This window comes from Anarrhichthys ocellatus, unplaced genomic scaffold, assembly GCF_004355925.1.
Source record: "Anarrhichthys ocellatus isolate YVR2014 unplaced genomic scaffold, GSC_Weel_1.0 scaffold49, whole genome shotgun sequence".
Classification (NCBI taxonomy): domain Eukaryota; kingdom Metazoa; phylum Chordata; class Actinopteri; order Perciformes; family Anarhichadidae; genus Anarrhichthys; species Anarrhichthys ocellatus.
Window position 1 is genome coordinate 2,061,208 of NW_022280079.1, and position 14,368 is coordinate 2,075,575.

Genomic DNA, 14,368 nt, shown 5'->3' on the forward strand with positions numbered 1-14,368 from the left:
ATATATATATATATATATATATATATATGGCATTTTACAGATTAGTAGATACCTTCCTGAACAGACTTCACGATCAGTAGATGTATTTATTAGCAATTTAACTTTTGAAATCATGCTAAAATCACGTCTGCTATCATAAAATCCTGTGGTTGGTTCGTTTGCTTTCACACCACAAACAAAACGCACCAGAGTCCGCTTGGAAGCGTCCTGAGACTCAACATTTCAGGCTGTCTAGGGTCAATTGTTTGGTTCGCACCAGGGCTCGATTGACAGCTTTCATATCAGCCCAAATGAATCGTACTTACGGGGAAAACAGGCCTGTGTTTGTTTAAACCGAACCAAATGGTTTAGGTGTGAAAGCACCCTTCGCTACTGCAGAATGTGCCTACCGGTTTCTCCACCCTCACTTTTAGATGGCCGGCTGCTGGGTCTCTGGGTGCGGGGCGGAGGTTTGCTCCTTAGGGGCTGCTTGGATATGAGTTTGATGGGGATTCGTCTGCGGACATCTGGGCCACCCAAACTCCCAGATCCATCACTTCCTTGAAGATCATTGTCTGCTGGGGAAAAAGGTAGTACACAAAACACTGCTTTAGAGTCTTGTAGTGTAATTATTACAAAACTATACAACATGTACTCAAAGGAAATGACAACAATTAGTCAGTTAGGATGTACAACAAGCACCGAGACCCGGCGTGTGGCAGAGGCACATTACAAAGCTCAAACTTAATTTACAAAATGACAAGTTCTTATTTTGCTGGAGAAGAATCATCACCGTGATTGGGATATAGCAACAATGACACTCTCAAAGTTAGAAACATCTGATGTCTAGTAACTTTGGGTAGCATTAACGCGAAGTACTTTCACCGGTGAATGCTAAGTACTTTCACTAAATATCAGCAAACGTTCTTAAGACATGTAATTAGTTGTGTCATCTCTTAGCTAACGTTAGATTAGTTAGCATTATGCTAACGTTGAGCAAGTCAATCGAAGCTAGCGGTTACGCCTACTAACATGTAGAAATGAAACGTTTGCCATTTATTATACGGTAGTAACTGTCTAAACGTGTTGTGAAAAGTGCATGTGACCTTACAGGTTCATTTATAATTTAACGTTAACTTATTGTGAGCACAAGTGTTCTAGCGTTACTCCATCGCTAGCTAGCTTCTAGCTAACGTTAGCCTGAACCACGCTAGCTTTAACGCTACTCTGGAACAACATGTTACGTCGTAGCATAACAGTGTAGGGAGAGGATGATGTGTCGTTATTTGAAGAGATGATACAACAACAAATATAACTGCGAAGTAAAAGTATATCACATTAAAGAAGTTTGCTAATGTCCATCCTGCTCGGTATTTGGCTTACCGCTTTGGTCCATGATCCAACGAGTGAACACAATGCATTGTGGGATAGAGAAAGCGAGGAGAATTGTTGAGGTGAAGGGAGAGGAGAGAAGGAAAATAAGAAGGGAGGTGAAGAAGGTGAGAGAAGGAAAATAAGAAGGTGAGAGATGAAGACAATGTCATTAAAGAGAAAAAGCAATAGAAAGTAAACATTTCCTATCAGGAGTAGGAGGTAACCTCTGAAACCACAAACTCAAGGATATTGTTTATCATTCATTGCTGATATAATATTAGGGCTTAATCAGTTATTAATACATTCTGCTGGGGATGAATGTTTTTTTTAAAGAATAAGGCTATATCACGTAGATTTAACATTTCAAACAATCTTATAAATGAGAGGAGTTCTCGCTTTCATGTCATATGGAAGCAAAGCAAGGCAATATGGATTTAAATCATATTTGGAACTGAACACTTAATTGTGAAATTGAATCACTATTCATTTTGGAAACCATGTATCTGAATTTAGGTGGTTTGAATTTCCCTCTTTCAAATTTCCAAAAGGTAATTTCAAGTTATGCATTTTCAAAAAGTTCATATCAAGTATTATTTGTTTAGAGTACACAAATTCAAATATGCAGGTTGCTCAAAAAATATCTAATTGTATTGGTGACCCTCATAATGTCATACAGACATAAAAAACTAATATTAAAATGTCAAACTATAAAATCCAGGCTACTGGATAAACAATCAAGCCTGAATGGAATTGATCAGACCTTGTGACTGGAAAAGCACCTGAACTTGTTTCTGTTTGTTTTTTTAAATGGCACTACTTGGAAATCTTCAGCTGACAATTTCGAGGAGGACATCATATATTCAGATGGGTTTTCAAGGTAAAATATTTCAATGCTATTCATTTAGTGCTATTTAAATTTAATCATTGGGGTTGAATTTCACAATTGGGTATTCAGTTACTTATACACTAATAATTACAGACCCCATACTAATAACTTGTAGAAATTTGTCATTATTTATAATTTATAGATTAAAGAAATATGTATTTATTTATTTAATCAGTGACGACATGATTGGTGACTGCTGCCAAAACACCTTGCCTTTCAATCCACTTCACCTAACTTAAAAAGTATATATTTTACTTTGCAAATATGCCTGCCCTGATTATCTTACTCTCCCAAATGTAGTCCACAATGTGTAATATATAAAGTATATCTTAATACTTTAGAGGTACGTTTAGAGGTCAGACTAAGCAACAAAACACTCTTGTCAAAGTACCTCCTCATAATGAGCACTACATTTATTATATCTAACTTAATGGCACTCAACAAAGAAAAAAGCTAGAGTGGAACTTAAACTTCACACATTTACATAAAACAAACGCATAAATGTATTGGCTATGATACAATGCAACCCACTGTGCAATTCATTTCATACAGTATTTTCATTATTTCAATAATTGTGACCCAAATTTCTGTACATTGGAACCTACATAACACATCTTAGAATTGTGTTAAAACTATATAACATTGTATAGTAAGAATACCATAACATGTGAGGTCACTTAGTCTTGGTATGGCACATAGATAGGTCCCTAAGGAAACACTGTTTTAGCTGAATCCGACATGTAAAACAACAGTGTCGCACTGTCGCATCACTCAGTACTCCAACATGCCTTGCTGTATTCAGTGTCTGAAGTCAATGCTCGTGCACCGTGGAGCTCTACTGCGCGTTCTCGTAACCATGTCGCCATTTTGATTCGAAAAATATGACTGAGTTTTTCCTGCTTTGCATGCTAAACTTAGCCCCGCGTTTGAATTACTTTGTGCGTGAGTACGGATCATACACTATCTGAAATAACTGCTATTGTTATTAACGTCAAGTAGCCATTCATGTTTGGGAACTGTTTATTTGATAGACTTCAAAGCCACATTAGACTAACGTTAGCTAAGTTGAGCTAGCTAACAGTAGCCTGTCGCAGACTGACCCCTTCTTCAAAACAAATCACTATTCACAGGCTAATATATGTAAGCTAACACAGCTAGCTCATAGTTAGCTGGATAGCTAGTGACTTAGAAGCTGGCTGCTGGACGAACAAATCCAGTAACAATCTCATTCAAACGGAAGGAATAGCAATTAAATCAAAGGTAAGTTTTGGACAGATCGGCATGAGTTTGAGCAACGAGCTAACGTGAACTCTGCTACTGCATCGACAAAGTTGAGCCTAAGTTGAAGAGCTATTTAAGTTGGCTAACTGAGCTCAGTAACGTTACACGGTAACTGCAAGTAGCTCATTAACATTAGCTTACGTGCTAATCATGGGGAAGGAGGAACTAACGTAAAATTAGCTAAATTGGTTGCTTGCTTAACGTTATGTCTTAAACTCGCCAGTTAAGAGTAAGCATGGTTTAAAAACTAATGTTGGCTAATCGGCTAACGTCGCCGTAGGAATCGGTTTCGCTGTCCGATTACTTAACGCTAGTTAACGTAACATAGTCGATAAGTAATGTGTAACAGTTGTAGCTGAGCGACATCGACATTAACGTAACTAATTTTCTCATCGATATGTTCTTTATAATACTGCTGATCTTTAAATGTCGTTGCTGTTTGGTAACTACCGAGCTAGAAGTTGTTTAAGTTGTTCTTCAGTGCAGCCATTGGTAGCTAGCTCAGGCCAACAGCGACGATCTGCTGGTTTCTAGGTTCATGTGTAAGTTACTTACGGGTGGATAAAGAAGAAAGGGACCACTGCTTAAACGACAGCGGTGACGTCTGTAATTAACCGTAAAGTAAATCTACCTTGTGTGTGTTTTTTTAATCTTGTATTATTTGGTAGTGATGTCTCCACTGGAGTTGAAGTAAACAGAAATCTGAGCTCCTACCGCGAGTCAGTTGATGTGCACTTCATGCCAAAACTACAGTGGCTCAGTTAAGCGTTAACAACACACCAGTGTTTCTCTCATTGTTTGACTCTTAATAAAAGGGGGACCCCTTCCTTACCTACCAACATATTATAAAATAGTGATGCAGATACATCATTTATCATTAGCTATCACATGTTAGACAATAGAGTCAAGTTATCAAAGCAATGGCTTAAGTAGTTTGACAGCCAACAAACCCAAAGGTAATCAATAACGTGAATGGAAGAACCCCGGGATCTCTTTACATTTGTGAAGCATTATTAAAACTACAAGTAAAGTCACTGGCTTTTTATACTCATCAAGAACTGTCAGTATGTTGGGATGAGATACAGGTCTGTCCACATCATTTTACAACTTCAGTGCAGCAACAGGGTCAAACTATTCTCAAAAGTGCACCACTGCAGATTGTTTGATTGTTTGATCGTTTGGTAGTGTGTGTCAATAAGTATCTAGTACAACATGATAGACATTGAGTTGCCACCAGTTGCATCTTTTAAATTTACATTTAGCAAGTAAAGGAGAGTTCATGTAAAAGTGTAGGGGGAATTTCTTTTTGTTAGATTTCACTACTTTTTAACTTGCCTAATTACAGAGTATTGTTGGCTCACGACATCCACATGTATGCCCTCAGTGTGTGCCATTGTTCCTCTTTTCAACATCTGTAACTGTGCCAGTAGACTGTTTTTGTTGAGGTTGCCTCTGGTGGGTTCTATTTTGGATGTAAAGTCAAGCATTTGCTTTCCTGCTCAGTGTCCACAGGGAGCGTTCGGCGGGTTATTATTGCACTTGTGTACTCTGTAAATGTATGCCAGATGGACGCTGCTGCATGTGCATGAAAGGGTCCTCCTCAAGAAAAAAAAGGGAAACGACAAAGGAGGAAGCGCTTTGATTTCCCCCTTCAGTTTTACTTCCATGATCAACAGTTGATCGCATGTTGCTCTGAGAGAATGTACATCTGCTGGCTTCGACAAAGCCAGCAGATGTACATTTTAGTTTTTCGCTGCTGGTGTGTTGGGTTGTCTAGATTAACTGCCACGGTAACCACACAAGGAAAAACAAACTAAACATGCTTGCGTTGTCACAAAAGCATCAACTAGCTATTCTCCATCATTTAAGATAAATTCTCCATTTACGTTTATGTGATAGTCGGCATCTAAAAGCCTCTGCTGATGGGATGCGTAGTAGATGTTGACCAAATCTTGTCGAGCAGTTGTCTGAGTACAGAAGGATGAGCATGCACACAACAGCTGTGTGTTGTATACTAGTGTAGTTCTAAACAGCAGCATGGTAACTGGCCATCATCTTTAGTTAACAATAATGTAACATAGCCCAATATGTACTGTAATTCAACTTTATGATAACATCTGTGTACTCCTGGCAGTGATATGTGATACGGGCCTATAGGCTGTAGCTTAATTCATTTTCCTATAATAGAAGAAGTTCACAAAATAAGCAGCGTGAAACCTTTCCTTTTGTCTTGTAGGGAAGCTTCACTATTCCAGCCTTCTTACTTGCTAGTGAATATTCCCGTCGTGTTGAGTTAATACTTAATTGATTCAGGCATAATTCCATGTGAAGCTTTGAGCTATTTGGGTGGTTATTAGAAACTAAAAGACACCTCATTTGAAAATGCATGGGTCTTTAATGTTATGCTTTGCTAGAATACAGTTTGTAGAACTTTGATGTTCCCAAATGTTAAATTATTTTAAAGTTTAATACTTTTCTTTTTTCTTCCTTTTATTGAAACTGATACCACACTGATTGAAATGAAGGAAATATATAAATCCATGCATTTCTATATTTCACCATTACTTATTATGATATGAAGAATTCTGTGTGTGCATATTGTTCTGTACTCTATCCCGGTATATCTGCTATCTCTTTTGACTACATTTTGAGGAAAACTTTTTTGCACATTCACAACATAATAGTATAATGATAGACCCACTAAAACATATGTGAAGTTATTGTACAGGTTCATATTGGGGATGTGTGCAAAATAAATGTAGCCCCTGACCCATGCAGATAACATTTAAAATATTTGTTTTGTAAATATTTCTTAAATGATATTGTTGCAAAGAGTAGATATAAAGTAAATAAGTTAATTTGTATATCTTTTTGATGTGACTTTGTTTAATGGAACAAACTCTTCCTCATGTTTACGCTCACATACAGCACTTATGCAGATCTAAAATGATGTCTGAATGGTATTATTAACACAGTGTAATTTCTTCTAAAGTCAGTTGATGTAATGTCTGCTGGGTGTGGTGCAGGTTATGGTGAGCCTCTCAGCGTCTCATCTCCTAAAGAGGCCTGCGTTTTAAGAGGAGACCCATGCTGATAAATGCCAGGCCTCGCCACACTCTCTGTCGTCTGCACAAACACAAATGCCTGCCTGCCCGTGGGGGAGGTCTGATTAAAGATATCCACATTTCATCCACTGGTACGTGTGAGCATTTTACTATATGGCATTTTTGTAAGTGCACAGTCCATGACTACATTTACCGTGACCACAATAATGCAACTGTTGTCCTTATTGTAAACATAGTATTTTGAGTGAACTGGCTACACGAGTTGCCAATAGATGTATTCAATTCCTGCTTTACGTTTAAATTCTATAGAGCACAGCTAGATTAGTGACTGAAGATGTCACCTCCACATTACATCACAGCATCAGTTACCCTCCTGTATTTAATAATAGCATAAATGGGAATAATCCATCTTAATTTGATCATAATTGCTTTTTACAATTATTTTTATTTAATGAATGCAAACATATTCTGTGATATAAAAGGACTTACAGCAAGCGATAGTGCTGTCTTGTTGTTCTAGCTATTATTGGTTTAATCCTTTACCGTATATCTTTGTTTACAAGTTTATCTGCTTCCTTCCCCACCTACGCCTCCACTCTTCCCTTTCCTACCCCTTTCTTTTGTTGTTCTGGCTACTCCTGGGCCCTCTGGTTTCCCCCACCCTCCTCACCTCTGTGTTGTTTTTTTGCCTTTACCTTCCCTCAGGGCTGTGTCCCCCATCCCAGCGGCCACCATGTTTTGGAAGTTCGACCTGCACACCACCTCCCACATCGACCAGCTGCTGGACAGGGAGGACGTGACGCTGAGAGAGCTGATGGAGGAGGACGACGTCCTGCAGGAGTGCAAGGCCCAAAACCGCCGGCTGCTCCTCTTCCTCTCCCAGGACCACTGCATGCAGGAGCTGGTCAGTCTCATCACCACCGAGCCGCCTGCCGACCTGGAGGAGCGGAGCCGTTTCAAGTGAGTCCTCAAGGCCACAAAAGATGATGCCGGGGACTAGTGAGGGGTTCCAGGATAACCATGTGAATGGTGAAATAGACAGCGTGTGGTTATAGTCAGTGCCATCATTATAAACTATTATAATTACAAGGCAGAATTTAAGTTTTTATTTTTATCAGATAACTTGAAATAGTTCTCATGCAAAGAATACACTAGATTTAATCAAATTAATAGAAAACTATGAAAGCCTCTGACATCTTGACACAATGTTTCATCTCTATCAGCCTTCTTTTAGTCCAGAAGTTTCATTAGACTTAAAAATAAAATATTTGTTTTTGAGTTGTAGCTACTTGATGTGTTCAGTACCCCTTTCTACTCGGATTTTGATTTATTTTACTTTGTTACAAAGTTCACTGCTCCGGTCAGTGAACTGCTCCACGGGAACCATTAAGATTAGGTTTAATATAATCAATTCTTTTGAAATTCCACTTTAAAATGAATAATTGCACTGACGACTTCTCCTCATTGTCATTCTGTATTACATTTTTTTGTAAGGTTTCCCAACGTGGCTTGTGAGCTCCTGACATCAGATGTGTCCATCATAAACGATAAGCTGGGCGCTGACGAGTCTCTCCTTGAGGTGCTCTATCACTTCCTGGAGCAGGACCCACCCCTCAACCCGCTACTGGCCAGCTTCTTCAGCAAAACCATCGGCAATCTCATTGCCAGGAAAACCGAACAGGTATATTGGAAATGGTCGTAGCTTGAGCAACGGTGTCTTAATTTGTAATCAAGCAATCAAAAGTACCGTTAATCCATTGTACTGGGTAGTAAAATACTGACGTACAGTAGGAAACAGAAGTGTGGTGTTTTGGAAAAGATGTTAAAAATCCCACGTTCAGATTCAACCAGCTTGGTGCTTTTACGTGGAACCAAAAGTATTGAGCGCTTTGTTTTGTTTTCCAGGTGATTACCTTTCTAAAGAAAAAGGAAGGCTTCATTGGTCTGGTGCTGAAACATATTGACGCCTCTGCCATGATGGACCTGCTGCTTCGCCTCATCAGTTGTGTGGAGCCCGCCCCCTTAAGGCAGGAAGTCCTCCATGTAAGTGCTACTGTACTTCCCATAAGTAAACACCAGCCGTTAAAGGTTCTCCATAGGATATTTCAGAGCATCAATACAGCAGCGAACAACTATTGTCTATAAAAGATATAGTGGAGTAATGTATAGTCACTCTCCCTCCCTCTGTGTGTTGTAATCAGAGCTTCTCTGTGCCCTGTTTACATAGCCGGGACGGCCGCACGTGCATTTTAGTGCATGTGAGTCTGTCACCATGTCGAGAGGCAATAGATATGCACTGAGTTTCGTATTGAGCACATTTTAATGTATCTAACACCGTTTGTTTTTCCCCCCCAAGTGGCTGAACGAGGAGAAATTGGTACAAAGACTCACAGAGCTCATCCATACTGGCAAAGATGAGGAGGTGAGTGTCCCGTCACCATGTTGTCGTGATGCTCTCTTTGTCAGATTGAAACGCTATAACTCTGTACACATGCATTAACATTATTTAAAGGAGTTAATGAGGATTTTCTAATTCATTGATTTACGTTTCAGAGACAATCAAATGCATCCCAAACACTTTGTGACATCATCCGCCTTAGTCGAGACCAGGCCAATCAGATGCAGGAGAATATGGAGGCCGACCCACTATTGGCTGTACTAGAGTCGTAAGTTGACAATGCCTTTTGGTTAGAGTGCGAGGAGGAAAAGTGTCCAGTGGCTTGTGGTGTTTAGAGTGAGTGTATTGAAACACTTGGCATTTATCTGGCTGCAGTACACTAGAAACTGAATAAAAACATGGCACCGGATTGGCTTTGATGACTAAGCTAGTCAAACCCTCTGCTTCCCATCTGCTGTTGGTTAATGGTGTCACATAATTGGCAGGTTCTTTTCATGTGTTTTTTGTCTTTGACTAAGTTTGATGGTAGATATGGAAAGAAGTGAGCTCTTACATGTCGACACAAGCCAGGATTGTAAACATACGGAAACACTCCGATGTCGTCCTTGACTCCCAATGTGCAGCACGGTGTTCTTTAAATGATTGCTCTGTGTACAAGGCTTTGCTGGCACAGCCTGTTTGACAACAGTTTAGAGTCTTGAGAAAGTTTGTGTCCTTTGTAATGCGTCCTCGGTGTACAACACATCACCCATGAGTTTCCACACATTATTATCAACAATAGCAAAGGAATGCTATATAATTTCCGGTCTAAGAGGAGAACACCTCATCAGTGTGTCAACGTGGTCTAGTTTGGGTCTTCTTGCTACTGAGATAAACCCTTTGTCTTTCAGGCAGGAGAGTGTAGCGGGGCTCCTCAAGAACATGTTTGAGGGGGAGAGGAGTGAGGCCTCCATTGTTAACGGAACTCAAGTGCTACTTACCTTACTGGAGACCAGGAGGACTGGGTGAGTCAAAGTGTTTCCTGGCCGGTTTTTCACTGTCAGCTTTGGGATCTTTCATGTCTAATGTGTTTGTCTCCTTGCGTGTCCCAGGTTGGAAGGGCTGATGGATCTATATTCTCAGGGTTATGAAAGGTCTTACACTGTCAGCAGCAGTATTTTAAATGCCATTGAGCCCCATTTAAAGGACTTCCAGCAGCTTCTTCTGGATCCCCCCAAGGTAAAGCCACAGAGCAGTGACGAGTCATGAAGCAAAATACATTCTAAACATAGGCACTGTTATTGGTATTTGATTGATTTGGTACAGTTATAGCATTGACACTCTGGGTTCTTGTGCATCAAAAACAACATTTTGCTTTTCACATTCCCTCTGCAGAAAAGTGCAATATTGACGACCGTTGGCCTTCTCGAGCAGCCACTGGGGAACGCCCGCCTTCACGTGGCCCGGCTGGTGGCTGCCCTGCTGCAGACCAGTGCCCCCAGTATCTGCCTGGAGCTCTGCAATCTTGCCACCATGGACCTACTTCTGGTAGGCTAAAGCCTGGCTGGACTCTGCACATTGAAACTCTGTAGCTCCTCTTTGTCTGAGCCCTCCTACATTTTTTTTTTTTTGTGTGTTTATATCTGGAAAAAGTTGCGTCACATTTGCACAAGGTTAGTCGTGAGGCAGGGGAGCACTGATTACCTAATCACACCACCTGACCAAAGGGCAGTGGGTGGGGCTTATTTGGAGCAGGCTCATATAAGACCATCGAGCTTCGTTTGTATTGCAGCAGATGGGGGATTCAAACCCTCCTCTGTTAACCAGGATGAAGTCATCTCTGGTCCAGATATTACCACGACCTTTTTAAATAACCATGTTAGAAGGGCACAGAGCCATGTGGTGTTAAAAACTGACATTAGTACATATTAACATCTGTATGGGAGGTGTCCAGTCAATTCAGGGCCGCTAACAGTTCTGTCTCTCACAGGCTTTCACAGCATGTCACTGACGTTGCTCTCCATCTCTCTCTCTCTGAATAGGATCTGTTCTTCAAATACTCCTGGAATAACTTTTTGCACTTCCAAGTGGAGCTTTGTGTGGCGGCAATCCTGAGCCATCCTTCCTCAGAGGAGCGGCCCAGCCCAGCCCTCCAGAACCACGACGGTCAGCCTGCAGCATCCAGCCCTGAGGCGCAGGAGGAGGCAATGGAGACGGGCAGGACCAGTGACCCACACGCCTCCATCCACCACGCCCTCGTAGCACATGTAGGTGGCTTTAGCAGCTTGACCTCCTGACTTTACCATCAACACAAAACTTTCTCAATTATTCCCACACTTGCCTTCATTCTGTGTTTCTGTTGAACCTCAGCTCTTCCAGAAGTGTCAACTGGTACAGAGGATCCTTGACGCCTGGGAGGAGAACGATAAGATACAGTGAGGATCTCTTTACATCCAAAGCAGTGTGCTCACATACCCATTTGTTTAAAAACAGAATATAAATTACATTTTATGACACCCCCCCCAAATAACAAAAACCTCAATGAAAGTTTTTCAAAATGACGGTTGACGACCTGGACTCAACGATGAGCCATGAGATTTTGGTGGTCAAAGGTCACCGTGACCTCAACATTGCTTTGGCCATAACTCGAATTCATATGATAGACAATTTCACACACATAGGATTACATTTGGGACAAACATGGATGTAAACTGTAACTTGACAGTTGGTGGTGAGGCGCTAATGCTAGTTGATGAGTGTGATTAATCTGTTTCTGATCTGAACCTTAACACCGTGGCAGTTTGCTGCAACATCAGTGTATTACAGATTAGTCGTGACAAGCATAGTTGTGGTGTTGCAGTGAATTGAATCGTATTTGTGAATCTCAGGGGTGAGGGCGGCACCAGGAGAGGCAACATGGGTCACCTGACCAGAATTGCCAACATGGTGGTCCAGAACCTGGAGAAAGGACCAGTACAGGCCCAGATCACTGACCTCATCAAAGGTGAGCAGATACTGCTGCTGGCCTGATGCTGAACATTAGTTAACAGGAGTGGAGTTAACTGAAAAGTTAGTGAAAATGAATATCCCCGTGTTTGCAGAGCTGCCAGAAGACTGCAGAGGTCGCTGGGAGAGCTTCGTGGACGAGACGCTGAGAGAGACGAACAGGAGGAACACGGTCGAGCTGGTGAGACGTCACTCAGCAGCACTTGGGTCCTTCTGCATACAAAGCTTTCTTTTAACTTCCTCTTGTTTCCTCTTCTCTCCCAGTTTTGGCCCGCTGAGTTCAGAGCAGCCAGTTAATCAGGACAGGACCGAGCAGCCCAGCACAGTGTCAGAGCAGATGTTACAGCTTCTTTTCAAATGTCATTTAATAAATCTAAGAATACAAGCAACAAAAGTCAGGTGTTGTTTTAATTGATGAACATTCACTTTGAAGATTTAAAGTGAGGTCACAGACAATGATCTGTCTTCACAGGAGGAAACTGAACTAGGCAAGTTTATAACTGCAGATGGGCATTTGCATTGCAAGAAAGTGTATTTGCTGCATGGCATTCAAAAAGACCTCTAGGATGCATCTTAAGATGAAGCCTATGTAGTGTGAGTCCCAGTGGGACAGTAGCATGATGCTCTTGGTGTAACTTGAAAAGACAAGGCACACATACTAGCACTTGTTTTCTCTTCGCTATGTTTTTAAAGCATTTGTTATTAATAGGGCAGCATGATGTGCAAATGTGTCCCGTATAAAGTTTACCAAACCCTGTCCTGCAGGTCAGCACCCACAACATGCACTCGTCCAGTGAAGACGACGACATGGAGAGCCCCTTCCCCAACGACCTGTCTCTCCAGCAGGTAGGGTAGACGCCACCGTGGAGACAAAATGACAAGTGATACTTTTCAAATGAAAAAAAAGTATACATCACGATGTCACCTTAAGAAGTTACCCTTTGACGTTCCCAGGCCTTCTCTGACTATCAGATCCAACAGATGACGGCCAACTTTGTGGATCAGTTTGGCTTCAATGACGAGGAGTTCAGCGAGCACGATGAGAATATCAAGTAAGTAGTAGAAGTCTCACATGGCTCGTTGGCCTTCTCAAAGCTCACCCCAAAATCAAAAATACACTTTGGTCCTCTTACTTGCAGTGATGTTTAGCAATCCTGATTGTTTTGGTGTGAGATGGCTCGTGTATATAGTTTGGAGCTAACCGATACTGCTAGCTCACCTAGCACCACTGCTGAGCTGGGAAACATGACATTAATGTCTACATCTCGCTCTGTCATGAGCCTCTCGTCCATCGGTAAATCTACACTTCCTTCTGCGTGGTGATGCGGTTGGTTGGTGTAGTTAGGAGGAAAGAAAATAGTTCCTACATGAATCTGCTCACAACAAGGTCTGTGGATTATGTTGAGTAATCAGGTCATGATTTATGGAAAGAGGCTGTTGAGTCTTTCAAATGTATTCATTTGGAAGCAGAGTGTCCTATAGTTCCATCATATCGGAGAGAAGACGTACAACTCTACGACTTATCTAACACGTGGCAACTCGCACCAAAACTATCTAGATTGCCAAATAGAACTACAGGTAAGAGGAAAGATCTCAGGGTGAACTGTCCCTTGAAGGGCATCGAATCACTCTGCATCCCAACCTGAACAGAATACCTCCGCACCAGAGCTCAGACACCTCTTATTCATTCTCAGGTCAACTATTTGATGCGATGTTTGTTGTATTGCTTTAATACTTCTGTGTAGGTGTGTTATTCTTTGTTGCCTAACCCGTTCAGTTGTTCCACTGCAATCCTCCTAACCTACAGCATGTTGGCTAATATTATCTTCTCTTTCCTCAGCGCCACATTTGACAGGATTGCCGAAATAAACTTCAATCTAGACGCTGATGATAATAGTGTAAGTGTTTTGTTGTTGTCCATCCATCCATCCATTTTCCACCGCTTATCCGGGGTCGGGTCGCGGTGGCAGCAGGCCAAGCAGGCCGACCCAGACCTCCCTCTCACCGGCAACATGTTCCAGCTCATTCTGGGGGATCCCGAGGCGTTCCCAGGCCAGCTGGGAGATGTAATCCCTCCAGCGTGTTCTGGGTCTTCCCCGGGGTCTCTTCCCAGTTGGACGTGCCTGTAAAACCTCCAGTGGGAGGCGTCCAGGAGGCATCCTAATTAGATGCCCGAACCACCTCAGCTGACTCCTTTCGACACGGAGTAGCGGCTCGACTCCAAGCTCCCTCCTGATGACCGAGCTCCTTACCCTATCTCTAAGGCTGAGCCCGGCCACCCTACGGAGGAAACTCATTTCGGCCGCTTGTAGCCGCGACCTTGTCCTTTCGGTCACGACCCAGAGTGCGTGACCATAGGTGAGGGTAGGAACGTAGACCGAGTGGTAAATTGAGAGCTTT

The 14,368-nt window shown here is 41.9% G+C and overlaps 2 protein-coding genes across 6 annotated transcripts in view; one reads left to right on the plus strand and one right to left on the minus strand.

The window, feature by feature from the left end:
- The window catches only part of cbll1 (Cbl proto-oncogene-like 1, E3 ubiquitin protein ligase), a 7,667-nt gene extending 6,234 nt beyond the window's left edge, over window positions 1-1,433 (minus strand). The window contains exons 1-2 of one of the 3 annotated variants that reach the window (XM_031869798.1): window positions 1,363-1,433; window positions 390-554 (exon numbers count right to left, since the gene is read on the minus strand). In XM_031869798.1, coding sequence (XP_031725658.1) covers window positions 390-554; window positions 1,363-1,375 — 178 coding nt within the window. In that variant the 5' untranslated portion in view covers window positions 1,376-1,433. Of the gene's footprint in view, window positions 1-389; window positions 1,311-1,362 lie in introns of those variants that run through there. The other 2 variants (XM_031869797.1, XM_031869796.1) reach the window with 2 other exon arrangements.
- A 1,634-nt stretch (window positions 1,434-3,067) lies between these two features.
- The window catches only part of ppp6r2a (protein phosphatase 6, regulatory subunit 2a), a 21,326-nt gene continuing 10,025 nt past the window's right edge, over window positions 3,068-14,368 (plus strand). For 2 of the 3 annotated variants that reach the window (XM_031869790.1, XM_031869791.1), the window contains exons 1-17: window positions 3,068-3,499; window positions 6,547-6,716; window positions 7,291-7,545; window positions 8,080-8,266; window positions 8,491-8,628; window positions 8,942-9,007; window positions 9,139-9,251; window positions 9,874-9,987; window positions 10,075-10,201; window positions 10,358-10,510; window positions 11,005-11,229; window positions 11,333-11,397; window positions 11,851-11,966; window positions 12,064-12,149; window positions 12,734-12,814; window positions 12,923-13,020; window positions 13,809-13,866. In XM_031869790.1, coding sequence (XP_031725650.1) covers window positions 7,319-7,545; window positions 8,080-8,266; window positions 8,491-8,628; window positions 8,942-9,007; window positions 9,139-9,251; window positions 9,874-9,987; window positions 10,075-10,201; window positions 10,358-10,510; window positions 11,005-11,229; window positions 11,333-11,397; window positions 11,851-11,966; window positions 12,064-12,149; window positions 12,734-12,814; window positions 12,923-13,020; window positions 13,809-13,866 — 1,854 coding nt within the window. In that variant the 5' untranslated portion in view covers window positions 3,068-3,499; window positions 6,547-6,716; window positions 7,291-7,318. The remainder of the gene's footprint in view (window positions 3,500-6,546; window positions 6,717-7,290; window positions 7,546-8,079; window positions 8,267-8,490; window positions 8,629-8,941; window positions 9,008-9,138; window positions 9,252-9,873; window positions 9,988-10,074; window positions 10,202-10,357; window positions 10,511-11,004; window positions 11,230-11,332; window positions 11,398-11,850; window positions 11,967-12,063; window positions 12,150-12,733; window positions 12,815-12,922; window positions 13,021-13,808; window positions 13,867-14,368) is intronic. The other variant, XM_031869792.1, reaches the window with a different exon arrangement.